This window comes from Fundulus heteroclitus, chromosome 2, assembly GCF_011125445.2.
Source record: "Fundulus heteroclitus isolate FHET01 chromosome 2, MU-UCD_Fhet_4.1, whole genome shotgun sequence".
NCBI lineage: Eukaryota > Metazoa > Chordata > Actinopteri > Cyprinodontiformes > Fundulidae > Fundulus > Fundulus heteroclitus.
The window spans coordinates 4,738,587-4,763,512 of NC_046362.1; the positions used below are offsets into that span (position 1 = coordinate 4,738,587).

General features: G+C 41.9%; 1 protein-coding gene across 1 annotated transcript in view; it reads right to left on the reverse strand.

Moving 5' to 3' along the window:
• Positions 1–1,227: 1,227 nt before the first annotated feature.
• tmtc3 (transmembrane O-mannosyltransferase targeting cadherins 3) overlaps positions 1,228–24,926 on the reverse strand; it is a 41,844-nt gene continuing 18,145 nt past the window's right edge. Inside the window, exons 7-14 of the mRNA XM_021317062.2 lie at positions 22,368–22,620; positions 15,560–15,708; positions 13,568–13,688; positions 13,329–13,440; positions 11,018–11,121; positions 10,332–10,501; positions 8,447–8,673; positions 1,228–3,877 (exon numbers count right to left, since the gene is read on the reverse strand). Coding sequence (XP_021172737.2) covers positions 3,012–3,877; positions 8,447–8,673; positions 10,332–10,501; positions 11,018–11,121; positions 13,329–13,440; positions 13,568–13,688; positions 15,560–15,708; positions 22,368–22,620 — 2,002 coding nt within the window. The 3' untranslated portion in view covers positions 1,228–3,011. The remainder of the gene's footprint in view (positions 3,878–8,446; positions 8,674–10,331; positions 10,502–11,017; positions 11,122–13,328; positions 13,441–13,567; positions 13,689–15,559; positions 15,709–22,367; positions 22,621–24,926) is intronic.

A 24,926-nucleotide genomic window follows, 5' to 3' on the forward strand; every position in this document is an offset into this window, starting at 1 on the left:
AATGCACCAGTACTATTTACAGTGAAGCGGCCTCATGGCACGATGGTATCACCACCATCCATTGCAACTGGTCAGGCTTCAAAGCCTAACATCGACTCCTCCAAAATCCTTTAGCCAAATATGTAGCTCTCTTATCGCACCATAAAACATTTCTCTGGAAGGCACTTGGCTTATCCGTGCGGGTCGACAGCATCGTTTCAGTCCGGCTTGAAGGTGCCAGGTAGGCGCTTCCTTTTCGTTTATATTGACAACTTTAAAGTATTAATCAGTGCCTTCAGCACACATTGGACACTTGATGGATTTCAGCTGCAGATTATTTTATCAGAGGTGTTCACTCATCTTAATGGATGGGGGTCTGGAAAGAATTTCTGGGGGATGCGCCTTTGAGCATCGGCCACCTGCCAGACACCGGGTTGTTGAATCAAAAGCAATAAAAGCTGTTCGTCTTGCTGCATGTCTGACCCAATGCGTGTTGCCCTTTGCTCAGCGCCCTTCTCAGATCAACGTGAACACTCTTCATGGACAGTGACACGGATGTTCTAGCAGCAGGAAGTTCCCGGGTTCTCCCTGCATGTTCTCTCCGTGCATGCGGGGGTTCTCTCCGGGTACGGTGGCTTCCTCCCACAGTCCAAAAACATGTTAGATTAACTGGTCTCTCCAAATAGCTCTCAAATGTGTGTGTGCAATTTGTCCTGCATGTCTTTGTGACGCCCTGTGATGGACTGTCGACCTGTTCAGGGTGGACCCCCCCGCCCCCCCCACCCCATCTTGCCCAATGACTGCTGGGCATGGGCACCAGCTCCCTCTGAGACCCTGGATAGATAAGCAGGCGTAGACAATGGATAGGTGGGTAAGCTAATGATCTAATTATGAAACCTTGAGAGATGGATCTAAAAGAATTGTATGCTTCAATGCACATTTCTTAGATCTCTGAGCTCTTTGAGTCTATTTCCTTACAGTTGATCAGTCGTGAGTGTTTTCTAACAAATGCTCTTTTTGTAGGTGGATTCAGTCATCATGAATAAAGAAATCAATAGGCCTAATAAGGCATTGAAGACTACTCAACTCACGTATCAAAATCAATTTTAGTGCAAGTATATATTTGATTGTAATTTAAGATATCCATTTTTGTAATCATTACATGCATGCCGATGCATGAAGAACCTAAATCAACTGCAGTTGTAGAGTCGGAGTTGTGTGAAAGTGAAAGACGTCCAGACAGAAGCGTGATTTTTAATCCCACTTTATTGAATACCCACCACCTCCACCACCAGGGGTCTTATAAAAACCTTAAACTGTGAAAAATGGAAAAACAACAGAAACTCATGAAATGAGGTAAAACTGAAAACAGAGCACACTGGATGCTTCACGCTCCAAAGCCGTACCTTCTTTATGGGACGCACTGTGACTCGGTTAGCGTTTAACACTGACTCGGGCTTTGACCAAACGACGTTGATCCGACACTTGTCACGGTAAAAAGGAAAACAAGAATAACGGCCACAAACACGCCCACTGCCTCAACATAACACTAATAAATAACACTGGATATGAAACCCTGAATATAAATCTAGAATACGTTTAGGGCCGGAACAGATAAACGTGTGGCAATGCCTTAGTGTAGCACCGCCTCGCTAATTCTTACAGGAATCGGTCCTCTTCTCTGCCGCCTCCACGATTAACGTCACAAACAACAGATCTCAGTCATGAGAGAAAGCAAGAACATCACGGAAGCTGCGAAAAATCTTGATTAGCTTGCGAGAACAAAAATGCAGTTCTGCAAAATGTACCGTAAAGAGTGTAAGAGCATGTGGCCTTGGGGCAGCTACATGGCTGCCTGGGTTTAGTGCTCCCGCTGAGGCAGTCCTCTTAATGACTAAGGTGCAGAAATGTCTTTGGTTGCCTTGCTTGAAGAACTGGTTGAATATGATCATTAAAATGATTTTCCTCACAGACAGCCAGTTTGGGGCTCATTTAGTGTCTTCGTGATAAAACAACCTATTGGCGTTGCCAAAATGCGGCTTGTAAACATTAAAGAAACTCTATCTAAAGTCTGCCAAAACCATTAGAAAACGTTTAACATCCAAACGATGTCTTTGCAGTGAGGTGTTACATCATCCTTATTGTGCAGAGAGGATGTAGGAAACCCATGTTTTGCAAATGTGCTAAGAAAAATTCCCCCTGGTGGAAGGAGCTTCGGAAAATGAAAACACATGGTGCTGCTAGGGAGCGGGGTGCGTCATCGTTAACCGCCGTATAAAAATGGGTGTGTAGCCCATGCAGAAGCAAGAGTTCGCTAAGAAAAAACATCCCAGACATCCACCTGTGACAAAGCTGTTACAGGACAGCAGCGCAGGAGTGAAAAAGGGACTAATAGATCAGGGCTAACAGTCTGGAGAGAGGTGAAGGCAGCTGGAAATACAAAAAGATGATGTCATAGCAGGAAGTGCTGAGTGAGATCAATAGATATTAGCTACTGCGGCGGAGCGGTAGCTGGTAGAGGTGTGGTGGGGGGATCTATTGCTCGCTGCGGGGTTTATTTTGAGCTGTGAGCTGCTCTCCCACCGGCCGGGCCTCGGACAAGCCTGGGGAGCGTGTCACTTCCGTTAATTGTCCGCCATACAATCATTCCCTCTCTTTTTTTTTTTAAACAACAGAAAAGTGAGTCACATCTTAATAAAAACACAAATCCAGTGATAAACAATGACTACACACGGGGAGCAACGAAACAAGCCATGTGTGAAATTCACATTGGGGTTGCAGCTCACATCTACATCTGCGACGGATTTAAGAGCGCTCGTCTGTTCCGTTAAACTTTATGTGGAGAGTGTTTCGTTTTCTTCTACGACCTGTGATTTTGACAAGAGAAAACAAAAAAAAAAATAATAATTAACTGAGCAGTTTGGAAAACATCAAAAAGAAAATCAGTCGTAAAATCCCAGCTGATGGAAAAGACCCATTTTGAAGGAGAGTGCAGAGCTCTGAAAAAGGTCCGGCGCCCAGCCGCGCCGCTATCAATCACCGCTCAATATGCGCTCTATCTCCTCCAGTCTCTTCAAGGCTGCCGCCCTTTTTTCCTCTATGTCGTTAATTTCTTTAGTGGACTTGCCCTTAGTCCGTTTGCCAGCCTGGGTACTGTCTAAAGGTTCTGTTTGGTCTGCCCCCCCACCCCTGAGGCCTTCTGCTGAGGATTTCCGCGCATTCTTCTCATCCCCAGCGCCCGTTCCAACAGCACCAACCGCCCTCCCTTCCTTCTCACTCGCAGCAATCTCTTCCTCCGCTTCCTGCGGCTTCTCCTCCTTGGCCGACCCGCCGGCTCCCTCTCTTGAAAGCGGCTCCCCTGCCGCGCTCATTGCAGCCATTTTATTGCGCACGATGGTCAGGTGACGACGCACGTACTCCTCGTTGGGTGCCAGTGCCAGCGTCTCCTCCAGGCAGCGCTCGGCCCGCGGCAAGTCCCGCTCTTCAAAGTAGACCACGCACAAGTTGTGTTTGCCTTGGACGTTGGTGGGGTCCATGTGCAGAATGCGCTCGAAGCAAGCTTTAGCGCCGCGGGTGTCCTTCTTGTGGTTCATGAGGATGTCGCCTTTCAGGATCAGGCCCTTTACGTGCTCGGGGTGATGGCGCAGCAGCTCGTCCAGCACGGGCAGTGCGTCCACCTCGCGTTTCGACTGAGAGTAAAGCAGAGCCAGGTTGAACAGGGCGCTGCGGAACCCGGCCTGCAGACCGATGGCCTTTCGCATCCAGCGCTCGGCCGCGGCGTTCTCATTAGCGTCCATGGCCAGCATGCCCAGGTTGAAGTAGCCGTTGGCGTCGTCTGGCTCCTCTTCCACGTAAGTGAGGAAACGACGGTTGGCTTCAGGCCAGAACCTCGGTTCCCCTGGAAGGAAGCAGTTTAAAATCAAGGTCTGGCTCTACAACATATGCATTTTCACTTTGAGCACACAAAGTCCAAGTAAATACGTTTTGTTTTTGTTTTGTTCTTTTTCTAAAGACATTGATTGTCTTCACTAAAGACATCTAACGACATTGATTGTCTTCAATCCTTGAAATGCTCCCCACCCTAAAAACAAATATCAAGAATAAAACCTGTTTTAAGAGTGATGACAGAAACTCATAACGGGAAGGGATGGCGTGACAAGACAAGAACATGTATGTTTGGAGCAGTTTGTGTTTCCAACTCTACTGTGCAACATGGGTAATTATGCAAAAATGATTGACCTGTAGAAAGATTTTGGAGCACGTCTGCTTTAATCCCAGGAAACAATTTAGAGAATCTGTTTAGATCACAAATCTGCAATAATCAACCAACCCCAAACGCCACATTAAAGATCACTTTGTCCTTTCACATTTTGAACATTGATCAAATGATCACGGCACACATGTACATTCAGATCCTGCGGCAGGGATTGCGCAATCGCAGGTGTAGCATTCACCTGAGTGACGTGTGTAGAATGCGAGAGATTTCCCCCATGTCTGGCTGAGCCCTACAGCATTCAGCTCTTTAATGGCAAAACGTGTTAGTTTTCATCTTAACAATGTTGTTCATTGTCATCAGGCGGTTCTGATTAACATACACTGTATTGCCAAAAGTATTGGTAACCTCGCTTGACTAACATATGAACTTAAGTGACATCCCATTCTTAATACATAGGGTTCAATATGGAGTCTTGTTCTTGGAAAGCTGTCCATAAGGCTCTGGAGTGTTTGTGGTCATTTCTAACCATTCTTCCACAAGTCCATTTGTGAGGTCAGACACTGATGTTGGACGAGAAGGCCTGGGTCTCAGTCTCTGCTCTAATTCATCTTAAAGGTGTTCTATTGGGGTATGGTCTGGACTCTGTGCAGGCCAGTGAAGGTCATCCACACCACACCATCTCATCCATGTGTTCATGGACCTTGCTTTGTGCACTGGTGAACAGTCATGTTGGAAGAGGAAGGGACCGTTTCAAAACTATTCTCACAAAGTTGGGAGCATGCACTTGTCCAAAATCTATTGGTCTGCTGAAGTGTTCACTGGAACAAAGGGGTCTAGCCCAGCTCCTGAAAAACTTGTGGTGGAAGTTGTTTTTCAGGAAGAAATCAATGCAATTTTCTACAGTTGAATACAAACACACTGGAAGTAATAATTTTTGGACCAATGGAAGAGCGATCAAAAGTTACCACACGGGTGTAGTGACGGACTCAGTCCTGAACCTTCAAAGGCATTTCCAAAAGACAATTACATAGTCGGCCTTCTATCACCTGAAGAAAATTTCCACAATTAAAGGACTAATGTCTCAGCGAGATATCGAAAAACTAATCCATGCATTTAGATTTGTTATTATCAATTACTGCAACAGCGTTTTCACAGGTCTGCCTAAAAAGTTGATCAGACGGGGCATGCTTTGGTGGCGCAGTGGTTAGCGCGCAATGACAATACACATTGACAATAAAGTTTGTCTAAGTCTAAATCACCTATTTGTTTAGAGTTGCCTTTGAATATCAATGTTGAAGTTTGAAGTCCAGCTTGTCTTATATCTTGACGTGCTCCTACTGTTCAACTGCAATGTGCGTTCCTCTGTAATGGTTTCTTTTCTTTGTTCTGTTCATGTACAGCACTTTGAATTGTCCTGTTACTGAAATGTGCTATATAGATAAACTTGCCTTGGCGATGGATGGCTAGAATGTAGCTGCTCGGCCGTGGAAACTCATTCAATGGAGCTTTGTTTTTGAGCTAATTTGAAGGCCACATGAAGTTTGGAGGTATGTAGTAATTGGCTCTCCAGAAAGTTGATGACCTCTGTGCACTGTGTGTATCAGCCTCCACCCCTCCATCAGTTTATGTGGCCAACCACTTCCTGGTTGAGTTGCTGTCCTTCCTAATCGCTTTCACTTTGTTATAATACCACTGACAGTTGAGTTGACTCTGGAATATTTGTGAGGACATTTCACCACTGGACTTGTTGCACATGTGGCATCCTATCACAGAAAGAACCATGTTGGACTTCACTGAGCTCCTGAGAGCGACCCCTTCTTTCATAAATGTTTAAAGAAACAGTTTGCACGCCCGGTGCTTAGTTTTATACACCTGTGGCCGTGGAAGTGATTCGAACACCTGATTTCCATTATTTGGATGGGTGAGTGAATACTTTTGGCAATATAGTGGATATCTCAGAAAGACAACTGAGGACCATCTGGTGTCTCTGCTTTGTGCAAACTTGCAGACAATGCAGGGGGTTTGTGAAAATGGTTCATCATGGGTGTAATGCTGGTAGGTCATTTTCACACACCCATTCAATGTTTGATGACGATCGAAAGATGTGAAAACACATTTAGATGATGGACAATACTAAATTTCAAGATCACCAGTTCAAGCAATTGTATGTAAGATGTTAAGGCACTGACATACTTATTTGTGTGTGTGTGTGTGTGTGTGTGTGTGTGTTATGGTGACAAACATGCACCCTTAATTCTATTATTTTTGGCTTAGCTAAGTATTCCACTAAGAGGATACAGTGTTTACTACATCCTCATAGGAGATGATAATGTGCTGGATTCTGCATTTTCTAATCAAAAGAAAAACATAAAAGAAAAAATAAGTACGTTTTCACCAGGTTCCAGTTTGTGTCCTTGTGCTGCCTGAGAAGAACAATACCCAAATAGGAATAAAAACACTAGATATTTGTTAAAAGAAGTGTTTCTGCTGTTGTTTTTCTTCTTAGGCTGCTGATCTGACACATTTATTTAACTTGTGTGTTCGGCGACACTCTTGAAATGAAAGTAGAACTTTCACTGTTGGCATGCAAAGTCAAAAATCTGAGCAGCACACAGATCCAGCGGCCCTTAGTAGGCAGGCACAAGATGACAAAATCTGTGGTCGAGCAAACAGTGGAGCAGACCGTGAGGCATGAATTCCTCCTCTCAGGAAAGGAAATACATTTGGATGAACAGGAAAGTGCTGAAACGCGAGTGTTGCTCTCTACACTAAAGGCAATTAGACAGCTGTGGGCTTTCGATCGAGAAAAACGTGCCGTCTCCAAAACTGCAGCTGCCCAAACGAACAAACCAGATGCCTTCTGGAGAAAGGTTTAATGGCCAGGGGAGACAACAAATGAGCCATTAACTCTAAATAAAAGAAAACCTGTTTTTCTGGGACTCAAGATGAGGCTTTCCGCCCTAAGAACACTGTGCCAACTGTTCAGCATACAGGTGGCAGCATCATGCTGAGGGCCTGTTGATCTGCCACCGATACCGATTCATTACACAAAGTTAACAGCAGAATTGTTGCAATTTAGACAGTTTGCTGTTTGAACAGGAAAATAATGCTAAAACTACATGAAAATTGCTTTTGGAAAGGGGAAAGCCAGCTTTTGATGAAGTGGATCAAAAACAAATCACAAATTATTTTCAGGCCCATGATGTGTCTATGTACCTATGTCACTGGCACAGTGAATCCTAATGTCGCCACATGTATGTCTGCTGTCGCTTCCTACATGCTCAGTATGAGGGATTGCTGCAAAGCCATCGGCAATGCAGACGACTGTCGCTGTGGCTCTACGCTCCTTCAGAAGGAGTGAATCCTGCTTGTCAAGACTTGATGTAATCTGCTGGGTTCATAGATAGGAAACGTTTTTCACTAATTTGTCTGGATGATTTGATTGAATTTGACTTTGTAAATTGCCTTGAGATGATATGTGGTGACTTGAGGCCATATATAAAAAAAAACTGAAATGAGTTGAATACTAATGTCAGAAATATGTGTATATTTGACTTTCTTTACCAATGTAACAGATTTGTGTCTTTTAAGCTTGTTACTTCTAAAAAAGTAACAACAATCAACAATCCTACCACATTTAAAGTCGGGGAGCTTTCTTTGTGCCACATTTTTCTTTTAGCATCGTGAAGCTTTACTTAGAACGTCTAATAGTGCAAAATGCAAATTCTTGCAATTCTTCAGCTGGTCTTAAGATTTTGATCCAGATTGTAGAAGCCTAGTCATTCAGTTTTACTTTATACTGATTCCTTGTGCTTGCCAACGGGTTTCTGTTGGTGGTGAAAGCCAGCAAAAACGGCCTAACCTTCCAGTAAAACCTGCTGCAAGTAAAACTGATCATTAAAATGTTTTTCTTGTCACCATGTCAAAAAAAGGGACTGACAGGAACTTGGCCCAGTGTACAGCACACGGGGCAGTTCTTAAGAACCCGGTTACACCCTGAAGGTAATTTGAGGTTACTTCCTTCATTCATTCATTCTGGTGTGCAGGGTGATGCCACATATAAGTTACAAGTAAAGCATTAAGCAGACAAGTGGAGTCCTGCTTTAATCCACTCAGACAATCTGTTATAGTCAATTTGCAGGTTCTACATGTGTGGACTTGTCCCACTTTTTCTATTAACGAGTCCCAATCATTCACAAATGACTTCGTCAGAAAGCTTAAAACGGGACTTTTCCCTTTCTCGTAACTCACCAGACTCCTGCATGAGAAGAGCTGAATTGAAAAGCGCCAGTTTGTGGCGTGGGTTGAGCTCCAGGGCGTGGTTAAAATTTTTCAGGGCTTCAGATGGGTCTTTCATTTCGATATTGACTATGGCAAGGTTGTACCACAGGTCGGCGTTGGTGGCGTCAAGCTCCAAGGCTCGGAGGTAGGCATCACGGGCTTCTGTTGGCTTGTTCATCTTCAGCAACAGCTCTCCTCTGTCAAAAACAAATTACATGCTGAAAACTGAAATTTAAGACAAGAAACAGTCAAGAGACAAGAGACAGACCAGCACAGTCAGGCGAAGCAACAAATATTTTAAAAGTGTGTTGTATATTTTATTTGTCTACCATACTGTTATGCCCCCCTAAAAATCCTGTTAAACCAAATTCCTTTAGGTGTCACCTATTAAGTAAATGAAGTATAAATACAGATGTACCATGAAGGCCTCATAAGTTTGCTGAAAGGCATTAGTAAACAAAGAAGCATCATGATGTCCCAGGAAGCCACCAGACAGGTGAAGGGTAACACTGTGAAGTACTTTAAAGTTGGCTAAGGTTCCCAAGCTTTGAACGTTCCACTGTTCAATGCGTCGTCTTCAAAAACACAACAGACTCTGAGCATTGCCCTGAACACACCATCTGCTCATTGATACCAGAGGTAAGGTGCAGTGGAGTGATTTAGATAAAAACATATCCCTGTGTTAGAATGGTCTAGTCAAAATCTAGCCCTAAATCCAATGGAGAATCTGAAGCAAGATTTTGACAATGCGGTACCGCGCACGTGACATCACCGTCTCAAGAGCAACGCCCCTTTTGCCGCTTAGGTAGGGCATACAGGAGAGAAAGCATGGATAACCCAGCTATTACAAGCGCAACAGAACCAGCGATATGACCGACTTTACAGCCGTTAAACTTTCCCAAGACGATGTCCCAGGCACACGGATTACTGGTCGAACTGTCGAAGAACACACCAACCTTCAGCTCAAACGATGGCTTGAGGTTCGAGGGCTTAAAAAGACTGGAAAACTGGCCGACTTGATGAACGGTAAGCTTTGTTTTTTTTTCCTGCGCGGCGATCATGGCAGCGTCGGCCGTTTTTTTTTTTTTGTTGTTTGCAATCACCGTCCAGGAATGGGTATATGTGTTTGTCTCATTTGAAATGTTTTTGAGTAAGCCTGGTAGCAGGCTATCATGTTAGCGCCTGCTACCATGATAGCCTATATGCTGTCATGGTAGCAGGCGCTACTTTATTAACATTAGGCCACCAAAATACTCTTACCTTGACTTGATGTCGCTGGAATTGGGTCAGGATGTTCTTCGGTTGTGCCCTTTCCTCCGACAAAATGCTTGCTACATATGTACTTGAATTTGGTAACTTTTTCCGGGTTGAACTGTTGTGTAGGCCGACCGCCCCGGTGTTCCAAGCACACACATTTCTCCTTGGCAGTCTTGAAGAAAACATCCTTCATATGCGGCCGATCAGCGTAACTCGAGTCGCTGTTGCACGTTCCATAGCAACAATGTTTAAAAACCATGGTCTTAGATTTGGAAAAAGCAGTCGTTTACCGAGTAAAACCTAGGCTAACGCACGTCTCTTTTACAGCAAAACAACGGCGGCTTTCCGGAGTTTGCCCCACTGCGTACCACGTGATGTGACGTCATCGTGACGTTGTGTTTCTAAAAATAGCTCGCGCGCGGTACCCCATTGCTCTGTGCTTAATCAGCTTGGGCTAATGCAAAGGAACTCTGTGTGAGTTTAGCACATAAAATCCATATAACGCACTCAAGTTGGTGGTTTTAAGGGGTGTGAATACTTTCACAAGCTATCTGCTGTGTCTCTCATTCAAACTGGAACCACACTCAGAAAATCTTGCCTGCTGATGTAGGCTTGTTTGAAGTCTGGCCTCATGCTGATTGCTTGTCTGTAGAGCTGATCCGCTTCCTCCAGCCGGGAGTCGTTGGCCCGGATCAGATTTGCCAGGTTGATGTAAACGTTGAGGTGATTGGGGGCCACACGTGTCGCGTACTTCTTACCGGGGATAACCTGATTAATGTACAGCAATGGAGCAAATATTATCACACTCAAATAGGAGCAATGCAATTAATCTCAGTAACCCAAAGAAGATGTATCGTTATGGGGACAGACTGGTAATTCTGGATTCAAGTGTAAAAAGTCAATCATTTCTCTACTGTTGCTTGAATTCCCGCTGGCAGGGTGATAGCTGTGGCATTTAGTGAGCGATGGATGATAAAGTTAGTGTTATCTGTTACCTTAGAAAACATAGCAGTTAGGTGGGTGTGGCAACCATAGCTAGTAAACCAAAAGGGAGTTTCTTAGGAATCTTTTGTATTCATTGTCTTTGTGCCAAGTAGGTGGGGTCAATTTTTCATTGGTGCAGTGCAGAATCCTGCGGTTCACTTCCTTTGAATAGTAGCACGGGCCAATCCCTGACAGAGGTCCCGACTCACAGAAGCTTCGGGTGCCGAACAATGGAAGCAGATTTCCGAAGAAATGTATGTAGCTATCAAGCAATGAAGTGCACTTGAAATCCGGACATACCTGTGGCATGAGCGATTTAGCAACCAGATAAGCTTCCTCTGCCTCTTTGGACTTGTTCAAGTTCTTGTAAGTTCTTCCAACGTTCATGTGAGCGCCAATGTCATCTACGGCAAGAAACAAATGGAGATATCTGACAGATTAAAAAACATTCTATGCAAAATGTCACTGCCTTCTAAAGTAATCTGAAGCCTAAACGTGGATGGATGTGTCAAGCAGTTCAGAGGATGACTCCAACCTTCTCTGTAGGATTCAGACAGCAAAATGAATTGTGCTGACAACTACAATGAGTGGCCAAACAAAAGAACCCATTCCTGGTAATTACAGCAGGAAATCCTCACTGGGTTAATGTGTTTACATTGTTAATCTTGGGGAAACACTCATGGGCGGTGAACAAACTATAGGGACGATGTCCCACCTGATGACTGGCTTCCTGAAAACTGAGGAATGAGAATCTCTAGCTTCCCCCCTTGCCTCCATAAAACGGTCATAAAATGTACAAATGCACATTTTCTGCAGAAAAGTGCAGCGTAGCTTTGTTTGATCAGGAAACACACTGGATAGACTAACAGAACAGGCTAGCTCTTAACCATGTGAGGAGAAACCAGATCAAGCGCTAACAGTCATCTCTTTCAACCCCTCATCAAAGTGGACGCATTCACTTTTCTCCTCCTCAGACAAAACACAACTTGAACGACATTATTCACAGTTTATATTTAATCTGTCCTCGATGGTTTGAATTTCTCCGGGGTTTGAAATAACAAACTTGCCTGTGTTTTCCTGGGATATTATCCTCAGTGTCATTTTTTTGTAATCTGTCATTTTTAGAGCAACAGGAAGTCCCTAAAACTAACAGAATCTGTGTTTGATGGCATGAAACATAAACTATAGCTTTGATTATCCTGAGAGTGTTCAACCTAAATGAAATTATATATACTTTAGAGTTAACATACTTTGTCTCTGCGTAAACTTTTTTTTTTTAAAGCTGCAGCAACAAGGCTCCTATGAGGCTCTTTATGCATCGTGTTTCAGTAAAAACCAAACAGGTCATTTTTTCTGGGTAAAGTTTGCGTTAAATGTGCAGCCTCTGATGAAAGTCGTGAGAATTAATTTATGTCAAACTGAGACAAACTCGTTCTGCTCAGACATGAGCGTCCCTAAATGTAGCTGGGATTGTGGAACCACAGGTGCTGTGGAACAGAGCTCAGTGGAGAGGGTTTGGGGTGCCTTGGTTATGGTGTTGGGCCGGTGGGATGTTCTGGCAGTGTGACAATCTTGTGTAAAAATATCAAATCACAGCATTCGCCCAAAAGTCTTTGACAGCAATGTAGAAAAATCCAATTGCTGTTATTCCAATCTGAAAACCAGCTATTCCTAGAATAACCTGACATTATTTATTACTGTGTTTTTCAGACTATAAGCCTCACTTAAAATCCTTATATATATATATCTTCTGAAAAATTAATGGTGCACCTTTTATATGAGTAAAGTTGTGCTTACTGAATGATTTTATGTGGTAAAATGAGCTCAAAAATCTGTTAAAATCTGTAAGAACGACTTTGTTAAGCAACAAAGCCGCTCCGCTCAGTGGATATTCTGAGAATTACGGTAAACTGTGTCACTAACTGGACCCCTGAGCTGTCTACAAGACTGCCTGACTGTAATGTGGAAACTAGAAGTGCATTCAGCCCGCACCCTGAGTACGTGCTAACAACAATAAACCAAGTAAGTTAATTCAATACAAAAGTTACGTTTATTTTGGCTTTATGTTTAAGGGGGGGGGGGGGGGGTCGTGGCCTAGTGGTTAGAGCAGTGCACTTGCACTCAGAGAAGGATGCAAGTACCCGGTTCGATCCCCAGCACTGAGCAAGACCCTTAACCCCTGATTGCTCCCCGGGCGCCACACATGGCAGCCCACTACTCCCCAAGGGTGATGGGTTAAAAGCAGAGAACACATTTCGTTGTAATGTATGTTTCAATGACAATAAAGATGATCTACCTCTAGATTGTATTCCAAAAGCTACATCTTTTCACAGCAGCTCTGTCGTTGCATCTCCAACTTGCACGTGTGCATCTCTGTATCCATGCCTGTCGGTTAATCTGAACATCCCAAGTTAGAAGCTGTCCAAGTCCCAGCTTCAAGGTTTGTTAAAAATTATCTTTCCGAAAGACTCAACGCAAAAGCAAACCAACAAAACCAACAAAATATTCTGCAAGGTCTGGCAAACTGCAACAGAGTTTCCAACATATGAATGAGTTTATTTAAAAAAAAAAAGTCAAACTGATTGATGGATGTCTGACTGAAGTATCTCACCTGGCTGGACGCGAGTGGCCTGCAGAAAGTACCGTAGAGCCATTGCATAATTGTTCTGGTTCTCTAAGGCATGGCCAACATTGTTCCATAACTTGGCATTGTTCTTGTTGACCTGAAACGGCATGCAAGTTCAAAGCTGTGTTTTTATTAGATTACTTAACAGAGACCTTCATCACAGGAGAGTCAAACATTTATTCCAACACTGGAAAACTGCCAAAATACTATGTCTAAACTTTTACCTTTAGGGCAGAGGTAAACAGCGTATACTCTGATTCCCAGTCCCAGTTCCTGTTGAAGGTTTTCGCTGCATGTGTGGTTAACAGCACTCCAATCATCACCTTGGAAAGCTTCTTTAATTGCCTGCAAATGACAGTTTTGGATGACTTTAAAGCTTCCTTGTTTTTGACAATGAAATCAGTCACACCATCTTACCGATAAGACACATGAAGTTGATATCTTCATGCTCAAGTGTGTAATAATTCTATGGAAAATAAGGCAGGGAAGAGCACAACATGTGGTGGAAGGTGCTCAGGTCAGATGAGACCAAGACTGATGTAAGGACTAAAATTATCACTCTGGTAACTCAATACATTTCCGACAGACATTACTTCATCTTAATGTCCTTAACAACCTATTTCTATATCGAGCATTGATGGACAGATCAATAAAGAATAAAGACTGACCAGGTCCAGACAACTAACGTGATGCATGGACGAAACGAAGTTCACTGAGACGCACATCTTTATTTTAAATACTTACTGAGGATCTTGTCTTGACTTACCTTTGACTTCCATTTATCTTTCTATGGCCTTACCTTAACCCTAAACCTAATTGACACCTTAGACCTGAACCTAACCCCTAGCTGAAAAAAGACGAGGACCAAAAAAAAAAAAAAAAAGTCCTCGATTTACATCAAAGTCCTCACTTTGGTGGTAAAATTTGAAAAATATGTTCTCACTCAGCTACAAGTACAAGTACACACACGCCCACATCAACATACCTACTATGCAAGTTCCAATGCGGCGTGTTCACCTGTCACGGTTTGCATGTGCTAATGGCACTCATATGGCTTTAACACCTACAAAGACTTTTCAATCAGAGAAATGACCAAGACACTCTGGAGGAATGATCGCATACTCCAGAAATCAGGCCTTTATGGAATTATTGTTGAAACAAATCCATAAAATGTAGCATGACTCAATGAGTCTGTTCAATCAGAGCTTTCAGTTTACCAGTCTGTCTGCAAAAAGGATGATGACCAAAAGAATAAGAACCCAGATACTAGCAGCCAAAATGAGCTTCCTCTGGAGGGCGGCCAAGGGTGGAGGTTAGGAGCTCTGCCATCAGAGGGAGCTTAAAGTAGAGCCCCTGCTTTTCTGCATGGAAAAGGGGTAAGTTGAGGAGGTTTGGACATCTGATCAGGATGCCCCCTATGTATCTCGCTTTGGTAGTTTTTCAGCCACGTCCCACTGGGAGGAGACCCAATGGAAGACCCAGAACTCTCTGGAAGGACTATATAACCTGTTTGTCCAGAATGAGCTGGATGGTGTAGTTGGGGAGAGGGATATCTGGGGTTTCCTCCTGGACCTGTTGCCCCCACAACTCAATCTCAGACAAGCGAAGGACAATGGACTGATGGATGGATTGCTATTAACCACGTTTTTTTCTCTCACTAGAATCCTTTATTCCTTCCAGAATACAGGGTAATTCTGGAAGAAAATCTATTAAAGTCAGAACAGCTCAGTCAAAGCCCTGACCTACATTCAATAGAGAATCAGACGCGAGACGGATTTTCACAGATTTTCTTAATGTAAATCCGGTCTGACTGACATTTAGCTATTTTGCAAAGAATTTGCACTTTTTTCTTCATTTTTTTCTTGATGTGTAAAGCTGAAACCAGTAAATGTAACTGTAGTAAAAGGTGCTTCTGTTAAGTATCGATTTAGGATTGTTGAAAACAAATATACAACACACTCTGACTGCATGATAATGGCATACATACAAACAGTGAAAATACAGTAAACATTGCCTCATATGTGAAATGGAAAGTTTTTTTCATGCATGTAAGGAATTTCATTTATACAAGGTGAAATTTATCTTCCATATATTTAATTTATTTTAATTGTTGCATGGCCAGCCTGTTTAAAGCTTTTATCGCTGAGTACAATGACCTGCTTAAGTCTTTTTTTGCGTTTTAGCAACTTTTGTAGTCATTTTGGACAGTTACTTACCCTTTATTTGAGACAATCTTGAATCCATGTGCTACAAGAACACAGAATCCCATACTGGGAACATATAGCACCCTCTCTGCAACAACAAAACCCACAGGAAAGAAGAGGTTGGATGCTGGAATGAAGGGCAGGACGATCAAAGACAAGGCCTGACAGGGGGAAAAAATGCAATTGATCAGACATTTTGCCTAAAAAAAACAAAAAAAAAAAAAACATACAAGTACTAAACGAAGGTTCAATCTCCAATAAACTTAGTTCAGATACAGAACTGCTTCCAAACCCGACAATGTTCTGTTAAGATTGTAATATGATTAATATTTATTATGATGCGATATGGCAGGGCAAGTATATCACTTGAATGCTCTCTGAGGAAATAAGCAACGCAATAGATGACAACTGAATCAGAACCGGCTTTATTGGCCAAGATTGTGTGCACAACCAAGTAATTTGACTTAACAGTGTGCAAAGCATACAGACATTAGGTATAAATGCATAAGCAGCAGTATGTTTGTGGGTTTTTTTTATTTAATGGGGTAAAAAATTAGGTTTTGAAAGTGCAAAGATTTTTGTTTTGGTCATAAGCAGAGTAGCTGACAACTCAGGCTGTGGGGTGTCCATCGTAGGACAGAACCTGTTCCTGTGGCGGCTGCTTTTAGCAAACGGCACTCTGTAGTGCTTACCTGAAGATAAAAACCTAAACAGCTTTTGTGCAGGTGAATGGGTTCTGCAGAGATGTTAGCTGCCATTTTCCCTTTCTCTTGGGTTGCTACTAATCATTTTAATAAATTTAATAGGGTCATCAGAGGACAACAGCTTCGGTCAGATAGTTGGCAATTGAACACAACTGGCTGTTTCTAAAGGACAATTGGCTAAATCATGCATCAACCATGGTTTTAAATAAATCAGCGATCTGGAAGGGCCCTGATTTCACATCTATTGAAAAATGTAATGAGTACGCTTAAAAGCCATGGCGGCGGCGGTAATCCCAACAATTTAATTCTGTCATTTCTAATTAGAGTAGCTGTCAAATATTCAGTTCGATTTAAGGCAAGGACAGAGCTGATCAATACAGCAAGTGTTCAGTTTCTTGGCAGTTCGGTAAAAGACATTCAAATACTCATGGGAGTGTACGCATATATTTCAGCTTTTCAATTCTGGCGAAAAAAAATTAACTAGCCCAAAGCATTTTTATCATTTCCCTGGCGCTGTTTTTCCTTTTTAGGAATCTATTCTCTTAAGGAATGGCAGCTGAGGAAATTGAGGGGTTTCAGAAAACTTCTGAATCAAGTTCCAAGTCTTAGACTCAGGATGTTTTTAAATTTCTGTAGCTTCTTCCTTATCCTATTAGATAATCAACATGTGTTTTCAGCTTTCGACTTATTCCAGACAAACTGAAAAATGTCACAAATTAAATTGCCTTTCCCAACTAAAGACATAAAAAAGCAGAGGATTTTGTGAAGTCTAGACTTCAGGCAAACTGCGCAGCCACTGTATGTGAGAAACAACACCACAAAGCAGGCTTTCCCAGAGAACGGTTCTTGAGTGGTGTCTCATGCTCCATGTGAGGCAGCTGGCAACCTTGCAAAGATGCTAAATAGGTTGATGTGGTATGACATGGTTACACAACATATTCCAAAATGCTCCCAGCGAACCTGAGTAAACACTGCGCAAGTCATAATTGAGTTCATTCAGTGTTGATTTGTGTTGCTCTTTCTAAAAATGAGAGACTGTAAGGAAGTTTACTGACCTTCAACTATGAGAGCAATAAGCCTGTTGCACAACAAATGCTATTTTTTTCTCCCCCCTTCTCCGTATCCAGCAGTGAACAAGCACCACCCATGTTTTCCTTTTAAATTCAAGCAAAAGACCATCTTTTATTGCTGGCATTTAGCTTTTTTCTCTCTCCTTTTTCCCCCCTCTTGTTTTCATCTCATTTTCTGATGCAACGTTTTAGAGCAGAAGGCAGCAGCCAAAAGGAATTAAAACCAGAATTTCTACAGAGGATAAGTCAGACAACAGAACACAGTAGGGTAATAAACAATTGTATTTGGCAAATTATGGCAGCTTTAGGCCTTAGTTGGGCTGTTGATCCAGTAGAGTTTAGTAGGAAAAAGCACAATTATCTCCTTTAAGCTGTGGACGTGCCTGTTGGACACCTAGAAGCACTTTCACTGATTTATTTGGTGTTTCTTACCCTCCAACAGCAAGTTGATAGTTTTATCCTTCCTTACTTAACTGTTTAATTCCAAGGATTACTCCATTCCAGTAAAAAAAAAGAAATAAAAAGGGGGCGTGGGGCTTAAAGTGTTTCTGTGCTAAACCAAACATCCACCTCTTTCATGTCTCTGACCCTCAAACTGTTGGATAGTCAGCACCGTGTCAAAACAGCACGTCTGGTGTTGCCTGTATGTTAAACTAAGCTTTTTATCTCCACTCCTGGGGTCTCTGAAGTTCAGCCCTCCAACACACTGCGATAACATGTAATTCAGGATTTATTCGGTGCAGAGACTTCGGCGCTAACATGCCGGCATGGTTAATCTGTCGCGTTCCTTAACATTCCAGCCAGGGCCGGCCAATTTATCGCAAACTGATCATTATCGCTAGATCCCTGTGCCCAGAATGCATATCATGAAAAAACTGCCTGCAAAAGATGTGGGCTAATTATTTAATTACTGTGCACACGGGCTTTTAATTCCTGAATTATATCGGGGGACATTTCTTTGTTTAATGGAGTATAAAAAGTAAAGATTGGCAACAAAGGGGGCGGTCAAGTCATTGAGGAACCATTTAGTAGGTTTTTATTCTGAATACATCAGGTTAGCCACAAGCTTCTTTTTCAACCAAACCTTGTTGTTGAGATAGAAATATAGAGTTTTCTTTGATCTTTTTCAATTAGCTGTATGAATCGGTCTTTATCTGAAGTCTTTTTTTCTTTGTGTCCTCCAGGCAACAGTCTAGCAATCTAGCTCTCTAGTAGTCAGAGGATCCTGAGGGACTAGCTCCACATCAAAGTTTAACTAAGGATCAACTGGAATAGATCTAACACTGGATTGGGCAGAAAATACATGATTCAATTGTAGAAGTATTTCTTTGGCAAACATAGATCACTAACCAGATCAGTCTCGTTACTTACATGTAATCTACAAATTCTATTTTGCACCCAATGACCGCTGGAGAAAGGAACCAGCCCCCCCCCCCCCCCCCCCCATCCCCCACCCCCCCCCCATCCCCCACCCCCCCCACCCCGCACCGCTGTAAAGATAAGCGGGTACAGACAATAAACACTTGGATGGATTATTAAAAAAAAACAACAGACAACAGTCAAGACATGAATGCTGCTCATTCAAATTACATCCTAAAATCTAAAATCTTTGAAACACTGTTCAAAACGACAGCGGTGAGGAGTCAATGAAGATGAAGGAGTCATCGCGAGGCAAAAGCAAATTGGCCCTTATTTTGTAAACACTGGTTAGAGTGAATTCCTCTGAAAGTTACAGGACAATGGGCCGTTCCGGACATTATTCACAAGAACAGCGCGCTTGATAAAAAAACCTAATAAAACGATTAGAGAGGGAATCATAGAAAGTGCAGAAACAGACAGGGTGGTCAGCTAAAATGATCTCAATACTTTAAAAAGCAAACTACAATCAGAGAGAGGTGGAGGAAAACCAAAAACCATCACTCAAATAACAATATCAACACCACTTTCAAAATACCTATGTAAAGCCAGGCAATCAGCGTCAATCCCTCGCAACGTCCGAGGGATTTCAAAAAATAAAATGTGCCGAGAGCTTACACACTGATTGGCCTAAAAAGAAACGGCGCCACATTTTATGGACTGACGAAGGCAAGATTATTCTTTCTTTGTCCAGAGGCCACAGACATTTTGACAGACGGCCCGAAGCCCTGAATTCAAGTCACAGTACCGTGTCAAGAAAACACAAAAATACTATGAATCCCTAAGGGAAGTGAATTCATAAACCTTGACGAATTTGAACTCATTATGCCATGAGGACGCTTCTGGTACTACGTTGTTAGACCTGTTTATTACATACAGGAAGTTTAAAGTTGTTTTCGGATGTGATTAAAGAAAATAAACTAATAAATAAGAGGCTTTGTAATTCATTAAATCGTGATTGATCCCATTTTTTTTTAATCAAATAACGAAATCTGACAGAAATAAGCATCTTTAAGCAGTTTTTTTCAATTCCGATAAATTACATTTACAGTTACGGTCAAAGTCCCGGTTTTACACCTCATACTTTACTATACCGACTAAATCATGAACTACGTTGAAGGAAAAGTTCATTCTTTCTGTATTTTACAGACCAACATTTCTGTCTTTTACTTCTATACTCAACCTCTCGCTGTCACTCTTTACAGTCACTGCATTTTAGTGGAAATATGAGTTTTACATCCTCTACAGGAAAAGTACTTTTCTTAATGTTTCAACCCCCAGTCTGAATGCTGCATAATTGACCGAAAGACAAAGTTAAAAACAGAGAAACTTTCTAGATTAAAAGGATGTTGACATAGCAACAGTAACATGTTTGTAATTATGTCTCATTGAACTGTAGAAACTCTGGCTTTAGATTTTGGAACGGTGGGACTCTATAGCAATAGTCTTCTGTATCACTGAGTCTTAAAAGCAGTCTTCAACCTTACTCACACTCCTGTTATCTAGCGCTGTTTATTCATATACAGACATCATTACAAGGTGATGACATGTCAATCTGTGTTGCAAGTTGCGCAACAGTGCTACCCTCTGCTCTCCTCAGCTGCTCAGAGACACCGGCCAAACAAGGAGATAGATGCAAGGTTCGCAGATCATCCAGATAGCTATTATTTACTCATTTAAACACTAATTCAGACGGGACATAGGCTTAAGCTCCATAGTATGAGTAAATGCTTACATTTGTTTGTAATTAATTGATTAATATCATAGTAATATCCACCTGTATATTATATTCGGTACATATCTAGCTGTAAATGTAGTTCACGATACTAGTTATCTATATATTATTCTCATAGGACAAATTGATCAGTAAAATTCTGTTTATAATAGTATACATCTCTATATTTATTCAGTAATAACCCATGTCCTGTACATATGGAACCATTGTCTATCCTGCACTTGCTGCTATTGCACTTCTGGTTAGACCTAAACTGCATTTCATTGCCTTGTACCTGTACCTGTGTAATGACAATAAAGTTGAATCTAATCTTATTTAATTTAATCTAATTAAAATTAGTGCGTTAAAGTCCCTGCCCCAGTTTCAGTGTATCAGGACACTTAAAGAAGTCATGTTGGGTTGTGCAGAAGAGGATATTGGGCCAAGACAATCCAACATGTTGAATATATACGATTTAAAGTCGTAGCGTTGCTGACGTCCTTTGGAGCAGACTAGATCACTGTTAACGCATCACACACAGCAGGAATATCTCTTAAGATTATCTTCACAACCATCCTGACAATCAGGACATGTTGGAGAGGGAGATCAGGGCAAACATCAAGCTAATTCTCCTGCAGCGGGAACCCGGCATTAGTCAACGACAGTGCAGGCGACCGTCTACTGTGGCAACAGGCTGGGTGCTGCTTGTCAAAGACTCCGTGCAACCCGCTGGCTTTCTTTGGATAGAATCTGACTAATCTGTCTGTGTAAATTGATTCAACTGACTTTTTCAAAGTGCCATGAGATGACCTGCTGTGAATTGCTGCTAAGTAAATAAAATTCAACTGAACTGAACTACTCTGCTCCCCCCACTTACAATTTTTTTCCTACATGGCTGACATTCTTCCACCCTCCTGAGAAGGTAGTACGGGGTTTTCTCTGAGGACCCGTAGGCAATCGCTAAGCTGAAGAGTGACGACATTATTATTAAGGACCACCAGGAACGGAGAGGGTCAAACCGAAATATAATTTTACTATTTATAAACAATAAACCACGCTTGAATGAAACAAAGGAAGGGAAAAAAAGACACTTCAGCTTTCTGTACGCAGACGGGCGCGCTGTAGCTGTTTGGTTGAAAAAGTTGTTCACGGCGCCTGATCAAACCACCGTGAGTGGGAGGAAGGAGAAGGCAGAGGAGCCTCCGTGGAACACACTGCCGCCCACAGAAAAGTTTGCTGAATCAGTGTAATATCCATTCTATAAAACTAGAGGTTTGCCGTTTACTGTCCTTATCATCATTCTCACCATGGCTGAGGAGTAGACGTCCTCATAAAGTCCCAAGTTTTAGTCCCTAAAGGCAAACTGGAGCAGATCAGAATCTCGCCTCCCCTGTCTGACCCTAATCTCCCATTTCTGTCCAATGGAAGCAACAGTCGTCACACGCGTGGCTTTGTTTACCAGCTATAGGTCACTTGCAAAAAGCACAAAGTGAAAGCGAACTGTACTAAATGAAAAATGTAAAGTCTGCTTTTGGCCTGGAGCAAACACGCGGACCAAAGGACTTTCCTGCTGTGAATACACCCCAGGTATGGAAGGACAAAGAGAAGGTGACCTGGGACAAAAGTCGCTTGCAAACTGTACATTTTACACCATTTTACACTCTTTAGCAGTGTACAAATGCACTATTCATAATGTGGGTGGATCAAAAACAAGAGATACTCCCCTGGCATGAATGAACTTCATGTTTTACAAAATATATTTCATCTTTTTTATGTTAATCCCCATATAAAAGCAGTGGGATGATATAAAATAATGTGATAATAACAGCTTAAGGTTTGAATTATTGTGGAGAAGGACTCTGCATTAAACAATTAGCGTTTAAAATATTGAAAGAAAAATAGAAATCAAGTCTCACCATGATCACAGTCTTGGCTGAGCTGTGTCTGTAGCGCAGGCTGTAGTGGGCAAGCAGGCACAGAAACGTGTAAAACGAGACGGTGACCAGGTTACGGAGGTCTAGAACGGACTCCACCAGCGGAATGGTCCCCATGGTCCAGTCGCAGCACAGCTCGGAGGGATTTAGCAGGAGCCATGCGTTCACAGGGAGCAAGTAGTTGAAGGTGAGCTGCCTGGTGGGAGTGGGACTGACTGCTGCCGGGTTATCAAATCTACAAAAAGGCAACAGAAGAGATTCATTTAGCGATTATTGTTTAGATACATCATAGTAGAGCTGATCAATACAGTCCACATTTATTATTCTCGCAATGTGTGTGCAATATGCCTCTCATTAAGAACTGCCAAGACTGCAATAAATGTTAGCTATCTACAGTCATATTTGAAATATTTCAATATTATTGAAAAGTTAATTTATTTCAGTACCTCAATTTGCTAAGGGAACCACATTATATAAATTTACCAAGACGGATGTTTGGGCTTTTTTTGGGAGATTTTTCGCGGCTCTAGTGGCTCGCTTTTTAACACAGTAGGCTGACCGGAAGGGGGAGAGACATGCGGCAAAGGGCCGCGGGTCGGAGTCGAACCCGGGCTGACCGCGTCGAGGACTAAGGGTCGCGCTAACCGCTGCGCCACAAGCGCGCCCCAACCGACCAAGACGGATGTTTTAAAGGCTTTATTTCTGTTATTTAAAATCAATCTTTGCCTCCAGCTAATAAAAACGGCATTTAAGATTAGAATATAGCATCAGACCAATACAAAACAATATTTTCATGAAGAAATCAGGGCTTAATGAAAAATATGTTTAATACTGGCTTAAGTTTTTTTTCAAAAGGCACTTTTAATCTGACAAACAAGCCTCTTAGAAATGCATATTTTAATTTATTAAATATTATTGTAATTAAGTACCATAATTCAGGTTCTCCTGAAATATATTCGTTATTTCTTGATGTTTAATGCACCATAAAATGTTTTTAAATGTGATTATGAGGAAAGACAGACAAGTAATCAAGAAATTACAACTTAGTTGTTTCAACAACAATAATAAAAGTTAATGACCCCCCCCCCCCCCCCCCCATAACTAGAAAGAACATTCACGATCTGCAGTCAAAGTTTGTTATGAGCCCAAAACAGAAAGACACTCTTTAATTACTTGCTTATTTATCATTCACCGATATTCTCATATATTGCATGTTTTAATAAACTTTTGCAGTCCTATATCATAGTATATAATCCAGAAATATTTGCCAGACTAGAAAGGCAAAAGGGCAAAAAAGTGGCTCTTAAATCTGCAGTGAGGCGTTTTGGGACCATGGACTTCTGTTGCATTCCATTTGAAGTGGAAACTCGGAAACCCCAGCTTCCGATCAGAAGAATTTGCTGTAACGGCCGCTAGAGTCGGACTTTCCCCTTTGGAAAAAGGAACGGATTTTTAAGGCTGATTGTTGGATGTTGTTTAATGTTTATTTTACAAGACACAGTTGTAAGAGTAAAGTTGCAGGGGGGTGTGGGTGTGAGCAGCATGTACAGAAGAATGATTGAGACTACTAATAACCAATCAGAGACAGACATTCCTCCTGGATCTTATTGGTTGTTTCTGACCAGCGTTGGATTTCTGCAAATGGCAACAGGACCACTGGAAAGAGCCAGAAGAGCTTGATTTTTTTTCAAAGATTATCTGTCTCGTATTTTACTGTAAGGACATAGTGACAGATTTAACATATATGTAAATAAATAAATAATTTTTACAAAAGTTACCTCACACAGGTTTAACACTAACATCCTTTTGAATTCTAAGACTAAGCAGTTTGTATTCAGTGGGGCTGGGCGATATGGCTTAAAAATAAAATATCCAATTTATTTTTTTTAACCAAATCCAATAAATCGATTTTCTTCCCTTTTGTTTCATAAAAACAAATTGCTAAATATATTTTTAAAAACTTACTTTAACTTGAATAATCTCATCTGGGAGTTGACCTGAATTCAAAGAGCAACTTATTACGAGCTTTAAAACATGCTTATAAAACAAGATGGTAGGCCCCGCCGTAGTAAATAATGAAAATATAACCAAAATCTTTGCTGCTAGTTGTATTACACATCTAAGAACAGGCCTCACTTCACTTATGTTACTTCACACCAGCTTAAAAATAAGTAAATTAATAAACTAAAGAGCCTCACCCTAGGGCATGGTTCAAAAACTGCACCATGGTGCACAAGAAGGCACTACAGAGGGTTAGAAGGACTGCCTAGAAGTTCATTGTCCATCCTAATCCCTTCCTGAAGGACCTTTTCAGGATTTGGTGTCTCAGGGGCACGTAGCATTCTGGGAGACTGTATAGGTGCTGCCCTCTGGTCGCTGATACTGAATGCTGAGGTCACGCTATAATAGACTCAGGGAGAGGGGTTTCTTTAGAACAGTGATCGGACTTTAATCACTTCTTTAAAGTGAGTCGTGTGCAATATACAAATGCAATTTTTCTTTTCCCGATTTATGACAGCACTAGTTATGCACTTTTGTTTT